This window comes from Vicugna pacos, chromosome 12, assembly GCF_048564905.1.
Source record: "Vicugna pacos chromosome 12, VicPac4, whole genome shotgun sequence".
Classification (NCBI taxonomy): Eukaryota; Metazoa; Chordata; class Mammalia; order Artiodactyla; family Camelidae; genus Vicugna; species Vicugna pacos.
Window position 1 is genome coordinate 66119654 of NC_132998.1, and position 20034 is coordinate 66139687.

Genomic DNA, 20034 nt, shown 5'->3' on the forward strand with positions numbered 1-20034 from the left:
TGCTGAGTGACCCCTGTCCCAGGGCACAGAAGTCATGCTGCAGGACCAGGGGTCCCTCTGTGGTCTCTGAGCACAGACAGCACACAGTGGCCCTCCGTGAGTGCAACACATCTGGGAATGGCGCGTCCTGGCAGATGGTTCCTGCCTAGGGCCACTGGAGGCAACCAGCCCTCACTGGACTGGCCTGGTGAGGGGCCTGGGGAGTGGAGATGGTCTGGCCTCCAGGAGGGCTGGTGCAGGGTGGGTGCTCTGGGCAGGAAGTGGAGATGATCCTGGGCCCATGGGATCGGGTCAACTACACAAAGGGTGGGGGGGTCACACCCTGCACTCCAGAGCCCTTGTCCTCAGGGCCAGGGATGCTGGCCGTGACCACTGGTTGTCCAGAGGGAGCCTAGACCACACCGAGACAGGGCAGGCCAGGGGCTGGGTCGTCTGGGGAGGGGGGCACCCCACCCAGCCATTCTCTTGTCACCCACTCAGGGGATTCAGGAGGACTGGAGGTCCTTCATCTGACCAAGGGCCCCTGTGGAGCCGCAGGCCTCTGGAGAGCTGACAGGTACATGCACCCCACGGTCTGGGGCCAGGTGAGACCACCCCTACACCCTGAGGCCCAGCTTCACTGTCTGAGGCTTGGGGTGTCCAGACGTGAGTTGACCCCCCCACACCGCAGCAATCGGGCCCTGGCGCTTGCTTCCTCTTGATGAGACACATGGCCTCAGGCTGCTGCCCCCTGGGTGGCAGCTGGGGAGAGAGAATGAAGGGCTGGCTCAGGCCCCCAGCACCAGCCTCATATGGGGTGCCTCCCACCCCCAGCCTGCCCTGAGTGTCTGTCGGAAGGCAGGAGGGAGAGCTGAGCCTGGACTGCTCAGGAGCCTGGGCCTCAGGGGCTGGGTGGGCGAAGGGAATTAGTGGGCAGTTGGGACCGGAGCCCTGGTCGGGGCGGCAGATGCTCAGGAGGAGGGAGCAGCCCCCACCCCAACACAGTGAAGCCAGGGCTGGGCGCTTGGAGGCCCTGGAGGGGCCTTGACTGCCCAGGTCAGGGCAGGGCCAGGCCAGACTGCCTCCAAGTTGGCTCAGGGCCTGGCCTGACTCCAAGACGGGTGGCCCCTGGGTCCCCTACCAGTCTCCAGTCTCCAGTCTCCCACCCGCACCCAGACAGTGGGAGACAGTGGTGCCGGGGGCCAGGCTCTGAGCAGAGGCTGGGGTCCAGCCTTTGGCCTCTTGCAGCCCCCGAGTGCACGTCCTGCCTGCACCCCCCTGGCTGAGGCCTGGCTCTGACACTCACCGCACTGGAGGTTGCACAGCTGCTGGGGGGCAGAGAAGTGGACATCAGTCCTCCAGCCCTGCAGGCCGGGGAGGGGGTCAGCGGGTCAGCACAGCCTGCAGCCCTGCCCTGCACCTTGCCCACATCCCCCGGAACGCCCTCCTGGAGAAGCTGTTGGGATGAAGGGGCCCCCAGAGCAGGCCAGGGCCCTGGGGCAGCTGTGGGAGGTGGCAGCTCCCCTGAGGTCTGGGGGTGGAGGAGGTGGGTGAGGGCTGGGCAGGGCAGTACCACCCACCTGGATGCAGGTGCTGGGTGCACAGGCATCATCCCTGGGAATGTCCACGAAGGCAACTGCAGGGTCCTCTGTGCGGTCACCCTGGGCCGGGAAGGGGGTCAGAGGTGTGGGTGTGCAGACCAGGCTATGCCATGTCAATGTCCCACACGCCCACAGCTGTGCATGGTGCATGGGTTGGCCCTCTCAGCATCCTCCCTGCAGGGCGGCCTCCAGGGGCTGGCTCTGGGCCCTGTGGGAGGTGGTCAGGAAGCAGGGACGTGCTGGGGTCAGCCCCCCTCCCAGGACAGTGCCAACCCCACCTGGCTCACTGAGGCTGGAGGGAGGGGCATGGCCCGGAGAACTCTGTGGCAGGCAGGGGGCCACGTCTTCCCTTGGTGACACAGGCACACCTGGAAGCTGGCGGGGCTGGGCGAGAAGAAGGCGACCCGGAGGTGGCCGGGAGAGGGTGCTGGCTGGGTGGTCATCTTCCAGGCTGCAGGGGTGGAGGGATGAGGCCCAGCGGTCCCCTCCTCCCTCCCACTGACAGGCACCCTGTTGTCTCCCCTCCCTGACAAGAGGCATTGACACAAGTGACCACACTGTGAAGGCCCCACCAGAGGGCTCACCTGGGAAGAGCAGCTTCTCGAAAGGGCACCTCACCCGGAAGCCCAGGCTCGTGGAGAACTGCAGGGAGGCCAGAGAGATGGGGTGGGGCCGCAGGTGCAGGGACAGTGGGGCCTGAACAGGCTGGGCTCCTTCACGGCCCTCTGGGACTGGTCCCCTCCACACCGCCCCCTGCAAAACCCTTAGCTCCACCCACCATCAGGCCAGGAAGGGGTCAGAGGGGCCACTGGGGGGCTGGACCAGGCACTGGGGGGTGTGTGGCAGCGGGTCCCTGCCCCCATGCCCCAGGCCCCTCCCCACGCCCTGCTTGTGCCCATGGCTGCCCACTCACTTTCAGGCAGAGCTGGGGCTGTGGGTCCACTAGTGGGTACCGCACCTGAGGGAGGCTCACATCAGGCTCTGGCCATCCATACCCACCCCCATCCCTGCCTGGTGGGCACTCACCCTGCCATGTGCGGGCTGGCCTGAGTGCTCCAGCTTGAGGCAGTGGGCCCCTGGCCCCGGGCGCCAGCACAGGTTCACATGGCCATTCACAGGACAGGCGGGCTCCCAGCTCAGCGCCCGGCTCCCTGGGTGGTAGCTGATGGCGTCCCACAGTATCTCTGTGTCTGCAGGGACCCTCCCCCAGGGCTCGAGTCAGCGGGCTCTCCCTCAGCTGCCAGTGGGCCACAGGACCTAGCACCTGCTTGAGTGCCTTCTCCCGTGGGTCTCTGGGCCCTGCCGGGGACTCTGCCTGCGCCACGCTGCTGAGCAGAGCCAAGAGCACGTGCCCCACCTCAGAGAGCCCCTCCCGCAGACGTGGTTCTTCCCGGCGAGCCGGGTCATGGCTTTATGCCAGGGACACGCACACGCTCATGCACACTCATATCCATACACAGGTTCCGCCCCCCAGTGGGCTCGCCCCGACACAGCTTTGGCTACCTGCCGTCCGAAGGGGGCTCAAGGGCTGAGGCTGGACCTGCCCCCTTGCCTCAGCCCCTCTAACGTCAGCCTTCCCAGCTGGACCAGGCCGGCCCCACCCTGCTGGGCATGCACGCCGGACCCGCCCGCCGCCCACCCTTCTCTCCTTCCCCACCCCTCCCCCTCCCCTCGGTACCGCAGGGCACTTACCATCTTCAAAGGGGCAGGTCTGGATCCGCACCGCGTCCGGGGTCGCAGACCAGCCCTGAGGGAGGGGCTCGGGTCAGCGCAGGGTCTGCCCATCCTTTTGTCCCCTACTTGTTGTCAAGGCCACACCCTCACTGACCTCAAGGCACAAGCATGGTAGCTCTTGGCTGTAGGGCAGAGAAACGCTCCGGGAGACCCTGCTGGCCGTCACCTGCAGCGAGTGAAGAGCTCAGCGACCCAGCGTGGCGAGCGAGGTCTGGCGGCAGGCGGGGCAGGCGGGGGCGGGGCGGGGCTTGGCCTGGGCTCACCCGCACCGCTGCGCCGGCGTCCTCGCAGGTGAACCACTTCAGGCAGAGCCGCAGGTAGTAGTCGGGGCCCCCGGGGGCCTCTGGCAATTGCACCCGAACGACCTTGCGGCTGTGGTCCACCCAGTAGGAGAGCTTCCCAGCTGTAGGAGGGCGGCAGGTGGGGTCACGCTGAGCCAGAGGTCACCAGGCAGAGGGCTCCACCTGTCCAGAAAGCCTGGGGGTGGTGGCCCGGGCTAGACCCAGACACTAGGGAGTCGCCCCCCTCAGGACCCGTCGTGATTTCCCAAGTGGGGAGGGCAGGAGATCCCGGGGCGGGGCCTGTGGGTGCCGCCACAACATGAGTCTTCCCAAGGGCCGCGGGGCCGGGGCCCTGCCTGCGGAGGGGGCCTCACCGAAGCAGTTGGGCATATTCCTCCGCACGTCCTCGTCTCTGCAGTCTGCAAGTGGCAGGGGCAAGAGTGGGCCCAGCCAGCTCTGCCCTAAGGCCGCCCCACCAGCTGGGCCTCTGTCCATGTGGCTTCCGAAGTCCCTCCTCTCCAGGGGGACCGCAACCAGGAATTAAGCCAAATGCACTTGCTGGGAGCCCTGCCCCTGCCCTGGGTGAGTCCCATCCCGTCAGTCCCTGGAGGCTGGACTGCAGCCGTGCCCCTGCTGGTCCCATGGGCTCCCACCTTCCACATGGTACTGCTGGTCCAGCTGGACCCCGCAGAAGTGGGGGACAGTCCTCAGGGTGACATAGAGGCTCTGCGCCACGCTCACCTCGAAGCAGTCAAAGTGCACCTGGAGCTGGGGGGGACAGGTGTGAGCCGGTGCACCTGGGGCCTCTGCCCGCCCACCCTGGCCAGCTCCACCTCACACAGCTGGAATGCATGGTCTGGGGTGGGGAGGAGGGGTGCCCGTTCCTTGGGCCTTAGGTGGCAGGACCCCAAGACAGGCTGTGATCAGGTGGCCAAGAGGCGAGGGCAGACTGGAGTGGTCCTGGGAGCAGCTACTGCTGCCTGGCAAAGGTTTGCGGCTGGACTGCGATGGGTCCTGGTCAGACCTGGGCCTCACCTGCCGCCCCACCTGCAGCTGACGGGAGGCCCTGCGGACCCGCACACTCTGGCACTGTGCCTCCTGGGTGTCCAGGCTCGTGGAGCAGGCCTCCAGGCCCCGTAGGCTCTCTGGGTGAAGGGAGGGGCCGGCAGGGCTGTCAGACCCCTTCCTCCCCTCCTCTGAGTGCAGTTAGCAGGATCCCCCAACCCCCAGCCCTCCCCTCCCCCCCTCACCTCCCAGCTGGTCATGGTATTAAAGGAGCCCTGAGCCCACTGCCCCACCTCCTGGGTGTCAGCACCACCACAAGGAAGCCAGCACCACCCTTCGAGGCTGCCTCTTACCGTGCAGCGTGAGGGAGGCGTTCACGCGCAGAAGCAGGGAGCAGTCATCGTGGGGGGGACACTTCATGGCTGTGGAGAGTGTCAGGGTCTCCAGTACAGACCTGGACATGGATGTGGGGGGCTGCCGGCAGAAGCTGTTGAACATATTTCCTGGGGAAGGGATAAGGAGGCTGTGTCATAGGTCCTGGCGCCTGCATGAGGCCCTGTGGGTGGCTGGGCGGGTCAGGGGGAGGGGAGTTCTGGGGCTACATAGCCAGGGAGGGTCCTCCCTGCCCCAAGACCATCAGGGAACCAGGCCCCTGGGGAGCGGTGGGCCCACCCTGAGCCACACGCAGAATTGTCCGCTGGGCGTCAGGAGTAGCGCCCAGGTCCAAGGAGCAGGTTGCTCCTGACAACGCATAGCTACTGGCCAGCCTGGTCAGCCAGGGGGCAGAGGAGCCCATCCTGGGCCAGATGGCCAGCCCCACTGACTTCAAAGATGAGCAACAGGAAAGGTCTGCTGGGGGCACCTGGGACATACCCCAGGTCACCGCAGCTAGGGCTCTGTTCCTGGGCAGATGGCCGCGCTGGCACAGGTGGGACCGGCCCCGATGGCCTGGTCAGGGCATGGGCAGCTGTGGCCAGACAAGTGTTGTGTGGGGACCTGGGCTGTCACCTTCAGCACAGGGATGCTGAGCAGTGTTTTCTGCCTTGGTGAGGCCGGATTTGCAGGCAGACCCCTTGGGGTCAGTGGAGTTAGTTCCTCGGGAGTCACCATGCCCTGGGGACACCTGCACCCATGGGGTTGGCAGCCCAGGTTCCCCCTGCACTCAGGCCTGGTGATGCGGCAGACGGGGGGGTAACCCCTGCTGGGACAGTGTGCCCAGGAAGGGGGCGGTGTGCCTTCAGTGGTGCTTCTGGGGGCACAGGCCCTGGCAAACTTGAGGAGCATGTCAGGAAGACCACAATGGGCTGACGCTCAAAGGGAAGTGAAGGGAGGAGGCCCTGGGCCCACGGTCCATCTCCCCCAGGACGCACAGGAGGGACCAGGTTGAACTGTTACATCCATGTAACAGGAGGGGAGGAGAGAAGAGGGTGCACTGAAGGCCGGGCTCCCTGCAGAGACAGCAGAGCAGGAATGAGGCTCCCTGAGGGCCAAGCCGGCTTAGCACTGAAAGGAGGTTGTGACTTGAGGGCAGCCGTCCCCCCAGCCCTGGGGCCCCCAGCTGCTTCAACTCAGGGAATTCTTTCCAGCCCAACATGAGCAGGTGGGCAGTGGAGGAGGCCTGCCTGTAGGAGCTGGGCAGAGGCACTGCCTCCGAGGCCCAGACAACAGGCTGCCGGTGGGCCATTGTGGAGCCCGTCACTCAGCAGAGCTTCCACTTGGCCATTTCAGAAACCCACTCAAAATGGCAGCAGGAACCTCGAGGTCTGAAAGATTCCTGGGAAAGAAACCCAGCACTGTGATCCCGCTGTGGCCAAAAGTGGAGTCACAGGGGCCAGGTCTGCCCTCCTGCCACAAACAGCCTGGGCCCCAGACAAGATGTGTGGGTCAATGGTGTCAAGACACTGGACGGCGGAAAGGCAGGACAGTGATGGCCCAGAGGTGCAGCCCCATGAGCGCTCTGCTGTCTTGAGAGTTTCCAGGTGGTGGCAGAGGGAGGGGCATCTGGGGGTACCTGGCACCCTCCCTGAGTAGAGAAATGGGGCAGAGAGTCTGGGCAGACCACAGGGCCCAGAGTCTGAAGATCGAGCGTGAGCCAAAGGAGTGATGCAGAAAGAATGGGGCAATGAGTGTTCAGCAGAGCATCAGTGAGCACATGGGTGTAAGGAGCTACCAGAGGCAGGGAGAGAACAAGCTAAAGGGGTTTGAGGGAGCAGCATTCTGTACCCGCACAGGACCGGGGATACCCCTGCTCTCAGCCAGGCCAGAAACCTCAGGATTCACAGGCCACGGGCACAGTGTACGCAAGTCTTGCCTCTGTAGGGGGAACAATTAGCCTTAGACAGAGAACTGCTCTAGTCTCACCTAACCAAATCTTAAAAGAAAGACCTCAAAAAGATTAAGCTGTTTCCAAGTAACTTAACTGCATTCCAGAAAAGGCTCAAGGACATTTGTAAGGTGAAAAAATATATATATCCAGCACAAAATGGGTAAAATCACAATGTCTACCATCCAATAAAAAATTACAAGCCATGAGAAGAATCAGAAAAATATAACCCAGAATGAGAAGAAAAATCAATGAATTACAACTGACACAGATGTTAGAATTAGTAGGCAGGAACATTGAGACAGTTATAACTGTATTCAAAAAGTTAATTACAGACATGAAAGATTAAAAATTCCAAGTCCCACTTCTAGGGATGAAAACTACAATGTCTGAGAAGAAAAAGTACATCAGCTGGATTAATAACAGATTAGCCAGTGGAGAAAAAAGACGGGAACTTAACATAGCAATAGAAAACACCCAAAAGTGGATGGAGAGAGATGGTGATGGTGGTGGTGGTGATGATGATGGTGGTGATAGTGGTGATGGTGATGATGGTGGTGATGGTGGTGATGGTGGTGATGGTGATGATGATTGTGGTGGTGGTGGTGATGGTGATGATGGTGATGGTGGTGGCGGCGATGGTGATGACAATGATGATGGTGGTGGTGGTTATGATGATGATGATGGTGATACTATAGAACAGAGTATTGCTGAGCTATAAGACAACTTCAAATGACCTAATGTATGATAGAGTCCCAGAAGAAATGGGGGTGATGAAAAAACACTTGAAGAAATGAGATAATTTTCAAACCTGATGAAAACTGTAACTCCCAGATCCAAGAAGCTAGACAAATGATAAGAAATATGAAGAAATTACAAGGCACACCAGGATCAGTTTGCTCAAAAGCGGGAGATCAAGAGAAAACTAAAAGACACCAGAGGAAAAAGACACGCTATGTACAGAGGAACGAAGATCAGGATGACGCGATGCAAGTGACAAGGTGATGGAGAAAGACCTCTAGGACAGAGAGACAAAATCCGCTGACCTAGAATTCTACCCCCGCCCACCTACGGACAACTGATTTTCAACAAACATGCCAGGAGCTCAGCAGGCAGAGGACAGTCTTCTCAATAAATCGTGCTGGGCCAGGGGGATGTCCACGGTGAATCACGGCACACAAGAGTTTGCTCAAAACGGACTGTAGACCTCGACGTAAAACCTAAAACTATAAAGCTTTTAAAAGATAATATATTTTAAACAACCTTGGTGCATTAGGTGAGGCAAAAATGTCCTAGCTGCTGAAATCATGACCCATAAAAGGAAAAAAGGTGACAAATTGGATTTCATCAAAATTTAAAACTTCTGTTCCTTGAAAGACACTGTTAAGGGAAGGAAAAGGCAAGTCACAGACTGGGGGAAATATTTGTAAATCGTACACCTGATAAGGAACTTCTGTTCAGAATCTATAAATAACTTTCCAAATTCAATAATGAGAAAACCAGCCACCCAGTGTAAAATGAGTGCCCTCCTGCCCTCAGTGGCAGGAGGGGTAGACTCGGGGGCAGGGGCGAGGGGCCCAGAGGCTTCCAACTGCTTCCCCCCACCAGATCGACAGAGATTTAAAAAATGATAAAGCTAATGAGTGGTTGGTCTGCCTGTAATTATCAACACGTGCTGGCAGTTCTAAAGAGCGTTGGTGATAAAATCCTCCCCGTTGGTGAAATTCTAAATGATGGCCCACATCTGTGTGGCCCCCACACTGCATCCTTGGCTCCCCAAGGGAGCTAATGGAATTAAGGTGTCGCATCAAATGGATGATTTGGAGCCTGCTGGAGGGTCACCACCCAAGGGCAGCAGCCAGAATCGGAGGAGAGCCACCTGCAGGAGGCAGCGGAGTCCCTGCCTGGCCACAGGGGTTCGTGGTCCAGCCAGGGGCTGGGCAGCGTGGGGTGAGGAGAACTCTGTCCTGGCCGATGCTCCCTCCGTGTGGACGGTCACCAGCAGAGCTGGGCACGCAGTGTCCTTAAAAGAAGCAACTGTGATTTGGAATTCTCTCTCTGTCTAAGTTGTCCTTCGTGCGTGTGAAAACTTCCTCCTCTGTGCAGGAAACGAGAAGTCTGCATCTTTTGACCTTTTCTGGAAAAAACCAAAGACCTACCCCAGACAAACAAAGAAAGGATCCAAACCAGAAAAAAAAGAAAAAAGAAACAGAGAGAGAACCCTAGAAGAGCACGGTGACCATGGAAAGTGATGAAATGTGCAGCGAAGCGCAATGGATGCGGAGGAGGGGTCGCCCAGCGCACGGAAGTGCATAAACGCAGGAACACATGCTTGTCCCGGGTTGGGCTTAGGAGACGGGGACAGAGCACAGAGAGGACGGATGAGCGAGGCGGAGACACGCTGATTTACTTGTGGTTCAAAATGGGGAAAATAATTCATTGTTACTGTACGGAAATAATTGGGAACCCAAGAGTTCATCACAAATACTTAAGGACAAGGAAATACACCTGGTCTCATTCAAAGATTTAAGAAGTATCACGGGATGGGGACGGTACAGCTCAGGGGTAGAGCGTGTGCTTTCCCTGCCCAAGGCCCTGGGTTCAATCCCCAGTGCCTCCACTCAAAATAAATAAATAAACAAAAACCTAATTACCTCCCCCGCCCCCCTAAAAAGAACACAACCCAAAAACCTATCACAGAGGCTTTACTAAGAGGAGACCTAACAGCTGTACTTTAAAAAGGAGAAACATGAAGTCAAAGGGAAGAAGTGGGTCAGGTCAGGAGCAGCGACCACAGGCGTTGGTAAAACGCGTGTGAATCTAGCAGGCGAGATGCTCCTCTGGGCTCCGTGAGCCACTCAGCCAAGTTAACTGAACTGAGGGGGGTCGTGGGGGCCCCCAGTTTAGAGCCGGGCACTCCGCAGCGCAGTGACTCCTGTGGTTGGCGTCTGCAGTGGGGACAGTCTTGCGGGACGGAGCCCACAACCTGTGGGAACTGAGGCTCCCCCTGGGTAGATGGTGTCAGAACCGACTTAACTGCTTGGTGTTTGGAAAACACACATGTTGGAAAATGCCCACTGAAATTTTCAGGAAACCTGACAATCAAAACTTCATACTGAAGAGCTGGAGGCACACAAAATGCTAAGGCCCTTTGAAAAGTCTTTTTACCGTAAAGATGAAACATAGACCCCGAAAAGCACGGAAGAACCTCCGTCCCTGCGTTTCTGGCATCCAGCAGCGGACGCAGAGCCGTGCTGGCGCTCAGGGCCGAGTTCTTCGGCGGGACTAGACCCGGTGTGGACCTTCGTGTGCTGTCTGGCCCTTGGCCACGTCTGACGTCAGCTGCCGCGGATGCGAAACGGTGAAACGACAGGTGTGTCGTTTTGCTTCCATTTATTCGCTGGAGTAATTATCACCCAGGAGCATGCGCAGAAGAAAGACAGGCTCGCAGCTTGAGTCTCTTCTTTTATTTACTCAGCTCTCAAGACAACTTGGTCTCCTGTCATCCACAGAGATGAACGATTCTCTTTTTTCTTTTTCAACAATATTGTAGGAATGCATGGGTTTAAACACGGGCTGCAACTCATCGCAGTTCTTGTTCTTTTCTGAAGTGCCAGTGGCGTCCTCCTGGCCACCTGGCAGACAGGCCCCCACGGTCTCCGAGAGCTTCCCCGGTCGTGTGTGACAGGGTGTCCGAGGATCTTTTTGGACATTTTCTGCTCCAGACTGGAGATCAGCCACTTCCCTCAGAAGCCCTGCCTGGTTTATTTTGGTGAAAAGTGGTATTTTAAGGCCCAGAGTCAGTTTTGGTGTTACGTACTCAGGAGCCGTATTCTTGGCTTGCCTTTTCAATGTCTGGTGTCAAGGGAGGAGCAGCTTAATCTCCTCGAACGTAGTTCTTAGTGTTTCTCTGCTACTTCGGTTTTCTTCAGGGTTTCATGTCATCTGCGTTTGAGACATTCTTTGCCTACCTGCAACATTTACCATTGTTCACACATCGTTTTAATCTAGTTTAAAACCTGCCTTTTTTAAAAACACGTTTATGGTGGTCTGGTTCCTGTACAGTAAACCACACACGTTGCAGAGGTACACTGTGATGAATTCGGTAGATGTCTACACCCATGAAGCCACCACCACAATCAAGACAGCTAACATTTCCACTGCTTTAAATTCTTTTTCGATTAAAGCGAATGTTCCTTCCTTTTCGCCTTCTGTTTCTCTCGGGGCGTTCACTACCTCCAAAGCAGCCTTCACCTCTAAAAGGACGCTTTCCTTTGTTTCCGATTCTGAGGGCTGTCGCCCGGTATCTCACTATTTCTAGTTCTTGTTCCTATTGTTCTCGAATGTCCTGCACCATTGTCTCAAGTATTCTAAGCCATTTTGTAACAGAGTGTTTTTTCAGTGCGCCCTTCTGGTGCACTTCCTTTGCCTGTCGGGACGTTATTCTGTTTTAAATTCACTCATTAAAACATTACCTTATTCTCTTTTCAATTACCATAGCTTGACTGGAACTCATCTTTGATGCTGCTCTGTTGCTCACATTTATGTGGGCTGAGCGTCCCTGAGATTCAGCCGGAGGCTTCGTGCCGCCTGCTTTCCCAACGCCACAGAGCGCCCTCTTCTGTTGGCTTTGTGTAGTGTTAAACTGGGTGGATGGCGTGTTCTGTTTCTTAGCTCTTTCCCCGGTCTTCCTCGGCCTGTACCTCTTCTTTCCTTGCCTCTGCTGTCCCTGGCTGCTCACCGTGATGCACTAGGAGCTTCTCTGCGTGGAGCTGTACCCCGAGGGTCCCGGTGCGGAGCTCGGGGCCCTGCCTTCCCCGCGGCAGGAGTCGGGCAGCCCTCCAGGTGGCTGCGTCCTCCCAGCAGCCTCACTGCCCATGGGGTTCAGGGCGTGCGGCCTGCCCCTCTGCCCCGCTGCACAGACACTGCGACCCGCCCGTCTGGTACTCATCCCTGGGGTCTGGGAGCCTGCGCCCCACTTCTGTTCTGCTGCCTTGGGGCTCTTTGCGTCTGAGGATTCAGGGAAGCCACAACCACAGCCATCACCTCCCAGGACAATTTAGGAAAGGGAGGAAGGAGAGGGGACCAGGAGTCAGTAACCAGCTGAGATCATGTGGCCTTGCTCAGAGGTGGAGGTGGGTCAGGGAGCCAACCCTGCAGCCTGGACATCTGACGTCTGAAAAGTCAGACCTGGGTGGGGGTGGGGGCGGCAATCAGTCAGTGGTGCGGCCACGGCTGAATTTCCAGGTAGCAAACAGTTACAGCTGAATTCCTACCTCACCCCACACACAGAAATAAATTCTAGAAGAATAAAGACCTGGACCTGAAAAGCAAAACTTTAAAGCCTTCACAAATACAGGGAATACAGGGAGAAAAATCTCGATGACCCCGGGATTGGGGAAATGCCACAAAATCCTTAAAGGGGAGACGTGTAAGTAAGATTCCGTCCACGTGGAAAACTGAACAGCATCACGAGGCTATGGGAGAAAGACGGAGGTGCTCTCCGTGACGCAGAAACAGCCACCCCGAGATGGCCCACGGGTGACAGCGGAAACAGGAAACACTGCCCAGGGTCCGCAGGTCAGTCATGTGGCCTCAGTGTCATCAGAGACACACAAGCAGAGATGAGGGAAGAGCCGTGGCCTCACAAAGCACCCCTCCCCAGACCTGACAGCACCAACCGTCGTCATAAAGCCAGAGGTGCCCCCCGCCAGGGCACGGGCCGGAGCCACTTCCCCAGAGGCCACAGCTGCAGAAGACAGGGGCCTCCTTGCCTGGTGACTGCACCCCAGAAGCCCTGATGGTGGGGTGACAAAGCCTTGGAATTCCTGACACCCCCCCAACCCTGGAGTGAAGGGAGCTGCCAGGGTTTGGGAGCAGGAGGGAGGGAGGAAGGGGGCACCACGGAGGCCCCGGGGCCCCTCCCTGCACCCCCACCGCCCCGCCAGCTTCTCTGTGTCCGAGGCGACCTGACCCCCAGCCCACACACAGCTCCCCGCAGTCCAGGTCCGGTTCAGAGGCAGTGAGGAGGGGGCCTGGGGGTCGGCAGGAGTGGCCACCGTGGGATGCAGACAGAAAGAGTGAAAGGAAGAAAGGAGAGAAAGGAACGTAGGATTCAAAAGACGGAAGAAGGACGTGGGACAGAGGGAGACGTTCCTCTACTGCCTCCGTCGTGATGACGACGCTTCAGAAAAACTAGGGGTCGGACAGGCCACCAGACAGCAGGAGCCCCAGAAGACGGGGCGTGTGGACCCGAGGAACCAGTTGGGAGCCCAACAGCCCAGTCCAGGACCAGCACGCACACTGGAAACTGGAGTCAGAGACACGGCTGACGGAGACTTGGGAGGGTTGAGAGAATCAGGGCAAAAACAGCTGAGAAAGACAGAAGTTACGGGACGTGGTGGGGGAGGCAGAGACGGCTGAAGGCCGGACCAGAGGGCTCAGGAGAGCCCAAGGGTGGAACAGCGAAGAACTTTCCCTGATGTGAAAGAACCCGGCTGCGGGTCGAGGGCGCACTGGGACCCAGGATGAGGAGCAGGCGTCACGAGGTGTGGCTGGATTGGAGACAGAGCAGGACGGGAGCGGGCTCCACAGGTGGGGCAGAAGGCAGGATGCGGCCCCCCTGGGGCGGAGGCAGGACCGAGTGTGGCCCTGGAGAAGCCTCTGGGGGGGGGTCCAGGAACAGAAGTGCTGTTGGTGACCTGACGCCACTAAATGGCCAACAGACACTGACCGCTGGTCAGACACCCGGTGACGTGGGCCACGCCTGGGGAGGGGGACGTGCGCCCGGCTCACAACCCCATGCCTTAACCTCGGTGGGGGGGTCCTTGTAGATATAACACCTCTTGAGGTGAAGAAACATTTAATTCTTTTGTTTATTTTTCCTATTAAATTCAAATCAAATTAAATAAAATACTTATTTTAAATGACGGAAGGTAATTTCGTTTATCTAAAATATTTGTTATCTGTTTACTCGACCAGCAGTAAACTGGCCTACAAAAATACCTTCCTAATGTAAACAATATTCGTTCCCATGTAGGGGCTTTGAGGCTGGATTAACTTTCCTCCTTATGCATCCTGCATCATTTATATCCCTTTTAACAAATACCAACAGTGTTTGCAAAGACAATAAAGCTCTTTAAAATGGGATACCGTTTTATACTGGGCAGAAATGAAACAGGTGATAAGAGAAAATGGGGATTTCTGTATATTGCTGGTGCGGGTGGAGCTGGCGTGGCCACTTTGGAAAGCAGTAGATTCCAAGAGGACAGGAATGAGCGACTTGCACATCCAGCAAGCACACAGCCAGCGTGAGCCGGGGCCGCCGACGTGCACCGGCCCAGGGCAGGGGGCGGGCGGCCGGCGCTCTGCTACGTGAGGTGGGCGGGGGGAGGCCAGCGCAGGGCAGACCTGGCTCCAGGGAGGATAAGGTGACCAAGGACCAGAGGGCAGCATGTCCCCCTGCCCGAGATGTACTCACGGTTCACGCGGCTCCTGCAGGTGAAGCCCTGGGGACAGAACAATGAGAGCGAGTGAGAGAGGTTGGCTTGACCACCTCCCATCCACCTCTGCGCCCAGCCCGGGATGGGGGGGGCTGGGGGGCCGCAGCCCCGGGTGCCCCTTGGTGTCTGGGGGTGCTGACCCTGCAAAAGCCTGGCCCAAGGCCTTGCACACAGGGGTCACTCAGTAAACGTGACTTGGACCCCGTGGAACTCCAGGCCCCGCTCTCCCCTCGCCAACAAGCCCAGCTTCGGAGGGTGGCATTCAAAGCTCCCGCAGGCCCCTTTCGCTCATTAGTGGGGCACTGGTTGCCCCTCCTCTGTGCAGGAGCTGTCTAGCTGCTGGGGCCCAGAGAGGAAAGAAACTGGGGAAGGACGCCTGCCTTCGAGGGGCCCACAACCTCGGGTGTCAAGACGTCCGTCAACCACACGTCACGCCAGGCGTCGAGGGGGACACGGGAAGATCACAGAGGGGTCCGGAGGCCGGGGGCCTCGGTGAGTCCGCACGTGGGGAGGCCTGGGGGAGGGCAGACTGCCTGTCCTCTGGACGCGCAGCTCCCAGGACAGGCACTGGCCTGGAACCGCAGGCCTCTGGCCCAGGGAGCAGGCTCGGGCAGGGCCTGTGTGGGACATAGCTGAGGCCCTGCCTACGGGCCCCCCTGCAGCGGGTGGGCCGAGGGGCTGGCTCCACAGCTGAGCTTGGGGGTATGAGGTCAGCGGCAGAGGCGGCAGGAGTCCGGGCCCGCAGGGGGATCAGCTCCGCGGTGACAGCGGGAGCTCCGACCGTGGGCCCCGCCGGTAGCACCGGTGGGAAGACGCGGAGTGGAAGTGGGGCCCTCTCCTGTCCTGGGGCTTGTGGGGCAGGCCCTACCAGAGGCCCAGCTCCACCTCCCTTTCTAAATAAACTTTTCATTTTGGAAGAACTTTAGATTTACAGAAAAGTTGCAAAGGTAGCCCTGAGGTTTAGCCAGCGTGCCCAGCGCTAATATCCCGGGGAACGGAGGTGCGTCTATAAAGATGAGGAAGCAACACTGGGTGTCTCTCCTGGCGGAGCCCCAGCTATGGGACTCGCCCGTTTCCACCAAGGCTCCTTCCTGCTCCCCGTGCCTTCCCCTCTTGGCCTTTGGCCTCTCATCCCGTAGCCACCCTGTCTTCTGACCACGACATCTCCCTGAGATGCTGACATCTGCCCCTCTGCAATCTCCAGCTGCACAGGACCCACCGAGGTTGGAGCAGCACAGCCTGGGCTGGATGCCTTGGCCCTGGGGCCCTGCCCACGGCCCCTGGGGGTAAGGAGCTGGATGCCCCGTCCAGAACGTGACTGAGCAGGTTGGCAGAGGGCAGGGATGAGCAGCCTAGTCCGGCCAGCCCAGGAACGCGCCGGGCAGACCCAGCACGTCTGAGCAGCAGCTGGGCCTGGGCCACGGCCCTGAGTGGACGAGAGAGGGAAAGTGGCTTGGATCCTTGGCCAGCATCACTCCGTCTCGCAGCCCCAGAGTCTTGGAACCACCCCCAACCCCTTGGCATCCTCTATGCTACCTGAGGCCTGAACCCACCCCCTGCCTCCCAAGCTGGTGGGGGCTGCTGGGAAGCGGAGAGGGGAAGGGCACACCGGTGTCCTCCTGGCCCTTGGGCCTTGCCTGCCCACTGCGGACGCCTGCTCCTCCCTGAGCCCAAAATCCACACAGGCTGGGAGCTGAGGTCCTAGGTTTCTGGTGCAGGGTGAGTACATGTGGTGTTGGCTTTTCAGCGCCCAGAACAGAACCGTCTCCGCTCAGGAGGGGTTTCTTCCTCCCCGTGGGAGGAAGAGGGAACTGCAGGGGAAAAGGTCGAGGTCAGAAAGCACCTGTGAACCATGCCTCTGGGGGAGGGGGACATGGGAGGGGCTGGCCCTGTGCCCTGGGCCCTTCATGGGGGTGGAGCTGAGACAGAGAAGTGGCCGCTCCCACCCTCTGGGGGTTTCCATTGGGTTTTTTTGGGGCTTCCCGGGTGGGAGGGCATCAGGAGGGGTCTGAGCCCCCCACCCTGCTGTCCCACTTTCCAGGCTCCCCAGCGGACAGGACCCAGCACAGGGCTCAGCTTCCCACCTGCTGGGGCGGGGGTCCTGCGTGCTTCCTCCTGGTGGCCCAGGAGAGGCCCTGACCACCCACTCTGCCCCAGGCAGCACTGCGGTCACCTGTCCCTGTCCCCCTCTCCGATGTCCCTCCCTCAGTGGCCAGCAGACCACCCAGGCCTCGCAGGCTGTCTTCTGCCCCCTGCTCCCCCACCCCCTCATCCCCTAACCCCACCGCCCCAGCTGGGCACCAAGGTGGCTAAGTCCAAAATGGTGCCTTACCTTACCTGTTGGCCTAGTGGACCGCCTCCTCCTTCCCTGGCCTGTCCCTCCTCCAGCTCCTCTGCCCCCTTCCTCCTCCCTGTCCTTCCAGGACTCTTTCCCCTCTCACAGCCTAGGTCTGGGCTCGGCCCCCCCCCCGCACCGTCCCAAAGCAGGGAGGCCCCATCACACCTTTGCTGGGGCCTGGCCCTGACTTCCGCTTGCACCCAGCTGCCCCCCACCACATCGGTTCTCCGTGTCTGATAGAATTCTCAAAGCCCGTATTTCAGAAACGACTTTCTTCCCTGAAAACATGCCCCCCAGGCCCCCATCACAGGAAGCACGTCCCCCACCAGCCCAGGGGCCACAGTCACACTTCAAGGTCCATTTTCGATTTCTCCTTCACCCCAGGTCCAGGATCCCAGTCCTGCCAGCTCCACCTCCGAAGGACACCCCGAAGCAGCCCCTCTCCTGTCTCCACTGGGAGGGTCCAGGCCTCCATCCCCTCCCACCTGTGCCTGGCTGTTTCCTCTGCACCCCCTGGTTTCCACCAGCAGCCAGAAGGACCCCCCAGCCTGGCCCTGTCCGTGGGTCGCAGCACCTCTGATCTGAGCCCAGCCCCAGCCCCTGAGGCCCTGCCTGACCCCAGCCCCCCGAGTTGCTCTGTCCTTCAGTGAACTCCCTGGACCCTCTGCTGGACACACTCCCAGGCCTCCTGGAGCTGCCTTTCCTCCTGATGGGGGCCAGGCGTCCCCAAGCGCCGCCGGGGCCCAGCCACTGCCCCTGAGAAGCACCCAGAAGCCCTCACCCTGGCCACCCCCACTCATCCTCAGTGTCACCACTGCCTAAATCTCGGTCTGCTGTGCGTTTCCCTGGGGTCAGGAGCTGCGTCTCCCTCCCTGCCATCCCCACACCGGGAAGAGTGCCCACAGCAGGTTCTCAGTGACACCCCTGCCCCCATCCCCGTGGGCTGTGTCCTCCACCCCGTGCCTGGCCCCGTCTCGCGCTGGGGACCTCCAGGGACACAGGCACACTTCAGGGTGCAGTGCTGCTTGTTGGGACGCCTTCCACCTCCCGGGGCGAGGCTGCGTCAGCCCACCCACAATGAAAGTCCCCGGACGCCCCACTTCTGAGCTGCGCCCTCGCCCTGGCCCCTCCCTACTCGGGACAAGCGTTTCTCAGCCTGGCGCCACACAAGCCCGGACACCACCGCGCGGAGCCCAGCGCCCCGAGATGAAACCAGTGAGCTCGGGAGGGGCAGGTCACAGGTGCGTCAGCGCCCCTGCCCTCAGGCTCTCAGCACACACTCCCTGGAGCAGCGCTGCAAGGTCAGGCACACATCCTGCCGGGCCCCCGAGCCTCCTGTCACCCACCGCCCCGAGGCTCCTGCACCCTCCTGCCACTCTTGCCTGTGTGGTGAGCTGGTGCCCACCTGTAGAGGAACCGGGGCCCCTGCAAGACCAGAGCCTTGGAGGAGCAGGGGCTCACCTGAGAACAGGAGAGGCTGCATTCTGCAATCGTGGGGATGGCCAGGCTCCGGTAGGCACTCCAGGTCAGGGCAAGGAAGGCGAGGGCTCGCCCCACCAGCATCTGGCCGGCGGACAGTGACTGTGACGCCAGGACGCGCAGGGTGCCCCGAGGTGACAGCCCTTGCCTTCCCAGCCCACAGCTGCAGCCCCAAAGACAAGCAGGAGGGAGTCTGGAGTGAGTTTGCTCCCTGGGGCAGACACTCCCCTCCACGTGAGCTGGCCACAGCCCCACAACTTCCCGCCCATGCAGGCTCCCACTGCAGGCCTGGACTCTGGCCAGGTGCCTATGAAGTTTCTAGGCTGACAAAAGACACATCCTGGAACCTTGAGCCTCCGGGGCCTCGGGTCCCCAGGCCATCCTGCCACCCTGTTGCAGGAGCCAGAGCCTTTCCTCCTGGCCAGCGCCTCATCCCTGCTTCCCCCAGGTCCAGAACACATGTGGGCTGGGACTTGGGGGTCACTGCTGGGCTCTGGGCACCCAGCCTATGTGCTGGTGAGGCAGAGCGGATGGGGATGGAGCCCCAGTCCTGGCAGCTTCACCTGTGATCACAGCAACCCCTGTGACCTGGTGCAGGCAGCAGCAGGAGGGCGTGTTTGGGGGCCCAGGAAGTCCAGCCGCGAGTCTTCTTGCTGTCCCTGGCCTGGCCCTGCTCTGAGTCAGGTCACCAGAGCACCCTCTGCCTCCAGGTCAGCGAGATGCGTGAGTCAGAAGAGAACGTGCTGGTGCTGCGTGTCCAGACGCTGCCCCAGGCCAGGCCGGGAGGATGCAGGCCTCGGTCATTAGGCCTGAGGCCCAGAGCGAGCGCCACAATCTGCTTTACTAGAACAGGGAGACGGGGGACAGCTAGGGACCACCGCACCAAATGAGTCCATGGCACTGTGTCTGCCTGGAGCGAGGAGGCCCCACATGGCCTGAGAGACACCGCAGTGCACCCGTCCCCATGGCCGTCTCAGCACAGGCCCACACCAGGTGACACAGCTGGCGCTCTGTACCCATACCATCTCAGTGCCGAGGGGCCACATGCAGGTGATCAGAAGCGGAGGGCAAACCAGCCACGTGACTTCACGGGGGAGCCAGGCCCATGGGGGTAGGAGCATTGTGGGGACCGGCCCTCTCCCCTGGGCTCCTGTCTTATATCTGAGGACTGGGGGCTACGGACCCTCCCAATGTCCACAAAGAACTGGCCCTCTCCACCCCTTGCAGGTTCCCTGTCCCTTGCAGACTGTGGTGACTGGGACACCCCAACCTGAAACCAAAGAGGCCGCAGGGCCACCCCCCCACCTCCAGTCTCCACAGCCTGCAGGGCCCGCTGAAGCCGGAGGGCCCAAAGCCCCCCTGCAGCAGGGCCTGAGGGATCTGACCCGTGCAGACACCCCCTTTGCCCCTTTGCTCAGTGCCAGGTTGGAAGGAGGTGCTTAGGTGCAAAGAACCTGGACCAGCACAGCCAGACTTTTGTTGAATAAATGAGCAAACAAGTGACCACTGGGGCGCAGGGGGGTGCCCTCCAGCAAGGAGGGGCTGCAGAGGGGGGTTCTTGGGGAGGAGGCCGCGCACGGGAAGCTGTCATTCCCACCTGCCCACGCAGGTGTCCTCCTCCTCCAGCGCAGGGTGTGGGGGTGCCGGTTGTGGGGTGAGGGGAGCCGTTCGGGACCTGGGTGGGTGTACGGATGTGGCCCATGGGTAGCGAGGGGCCCAGGATGCGGGCATGGGGCGCAGGCAGCGGGAGGGCGTTGGGGCAGAGCTCCGTAAGAAATACCATAGTGAAGAT

General features: G+C 60.0%; 1 protein-coding gene across 1 annotated transcript; it reads right to left on the bottom strand.

Moving 5' to 3' along the window:
- Positions 1-608: 608 nt before the first annotated feature.
- Positions 609-18391, bottom strand: IL17REL (interleukin 17 receptor E like). The gene is made up of 16 exons (XM_072973754.1): positions 18225-18391; positions 14404-14431; positions 4954-5103; positions 4631-4740; positions 4249-4363; positions 3970-4014; positions 3578-3717; positions 3409-3480; positions 3273-3327; positions 2607-2770; positions 2494-2538; positions 2165-2222; positions 1859-2031; positions 1560-1640; positions 1286-1343; positions 609-741 (listed from the first exon to the last, which is right to left on the bottom strand). The coding sequence occupies exons 1-16, from the start codon at positions 18324-18326 to the stop codon at positions 716-718; spliced, it is 1422 nt and encodes a 473-aa protein (XP_072829855.1). The 5' UTR covers positions 18327-18391; the 3' UTR covers positions 609-715.
- Positions 18392-20034: the final 1643 nt, after the last annotated feature.

Excerpts from the sequence above, each read along its gene's own strand:
- IL17REL (XM_072973754.1), bottom strand. The coding sequence starts at position 18,326 with ATGCTGGTGGGGCGAGCCCTCGCCTTCCTTGCCCTGACCTGGAGTGCC. Across the intron at positions 5,104-14,403 it reads CTGCAGGAGCCGCGTGAACC|GAAATATGTTCAACAGCTTC; the intron begins GTGAGTACATCT and ends TCCCTTCCCCAG. Across the intron at positions 2,223-2,493 it reads AGCCCCAGCTCTGCCTGAAA|TTCTCCACGAGCCTGGGCTT; the intron begins GTGAGTGGGCAG and ends GCCTCCCTGCAG.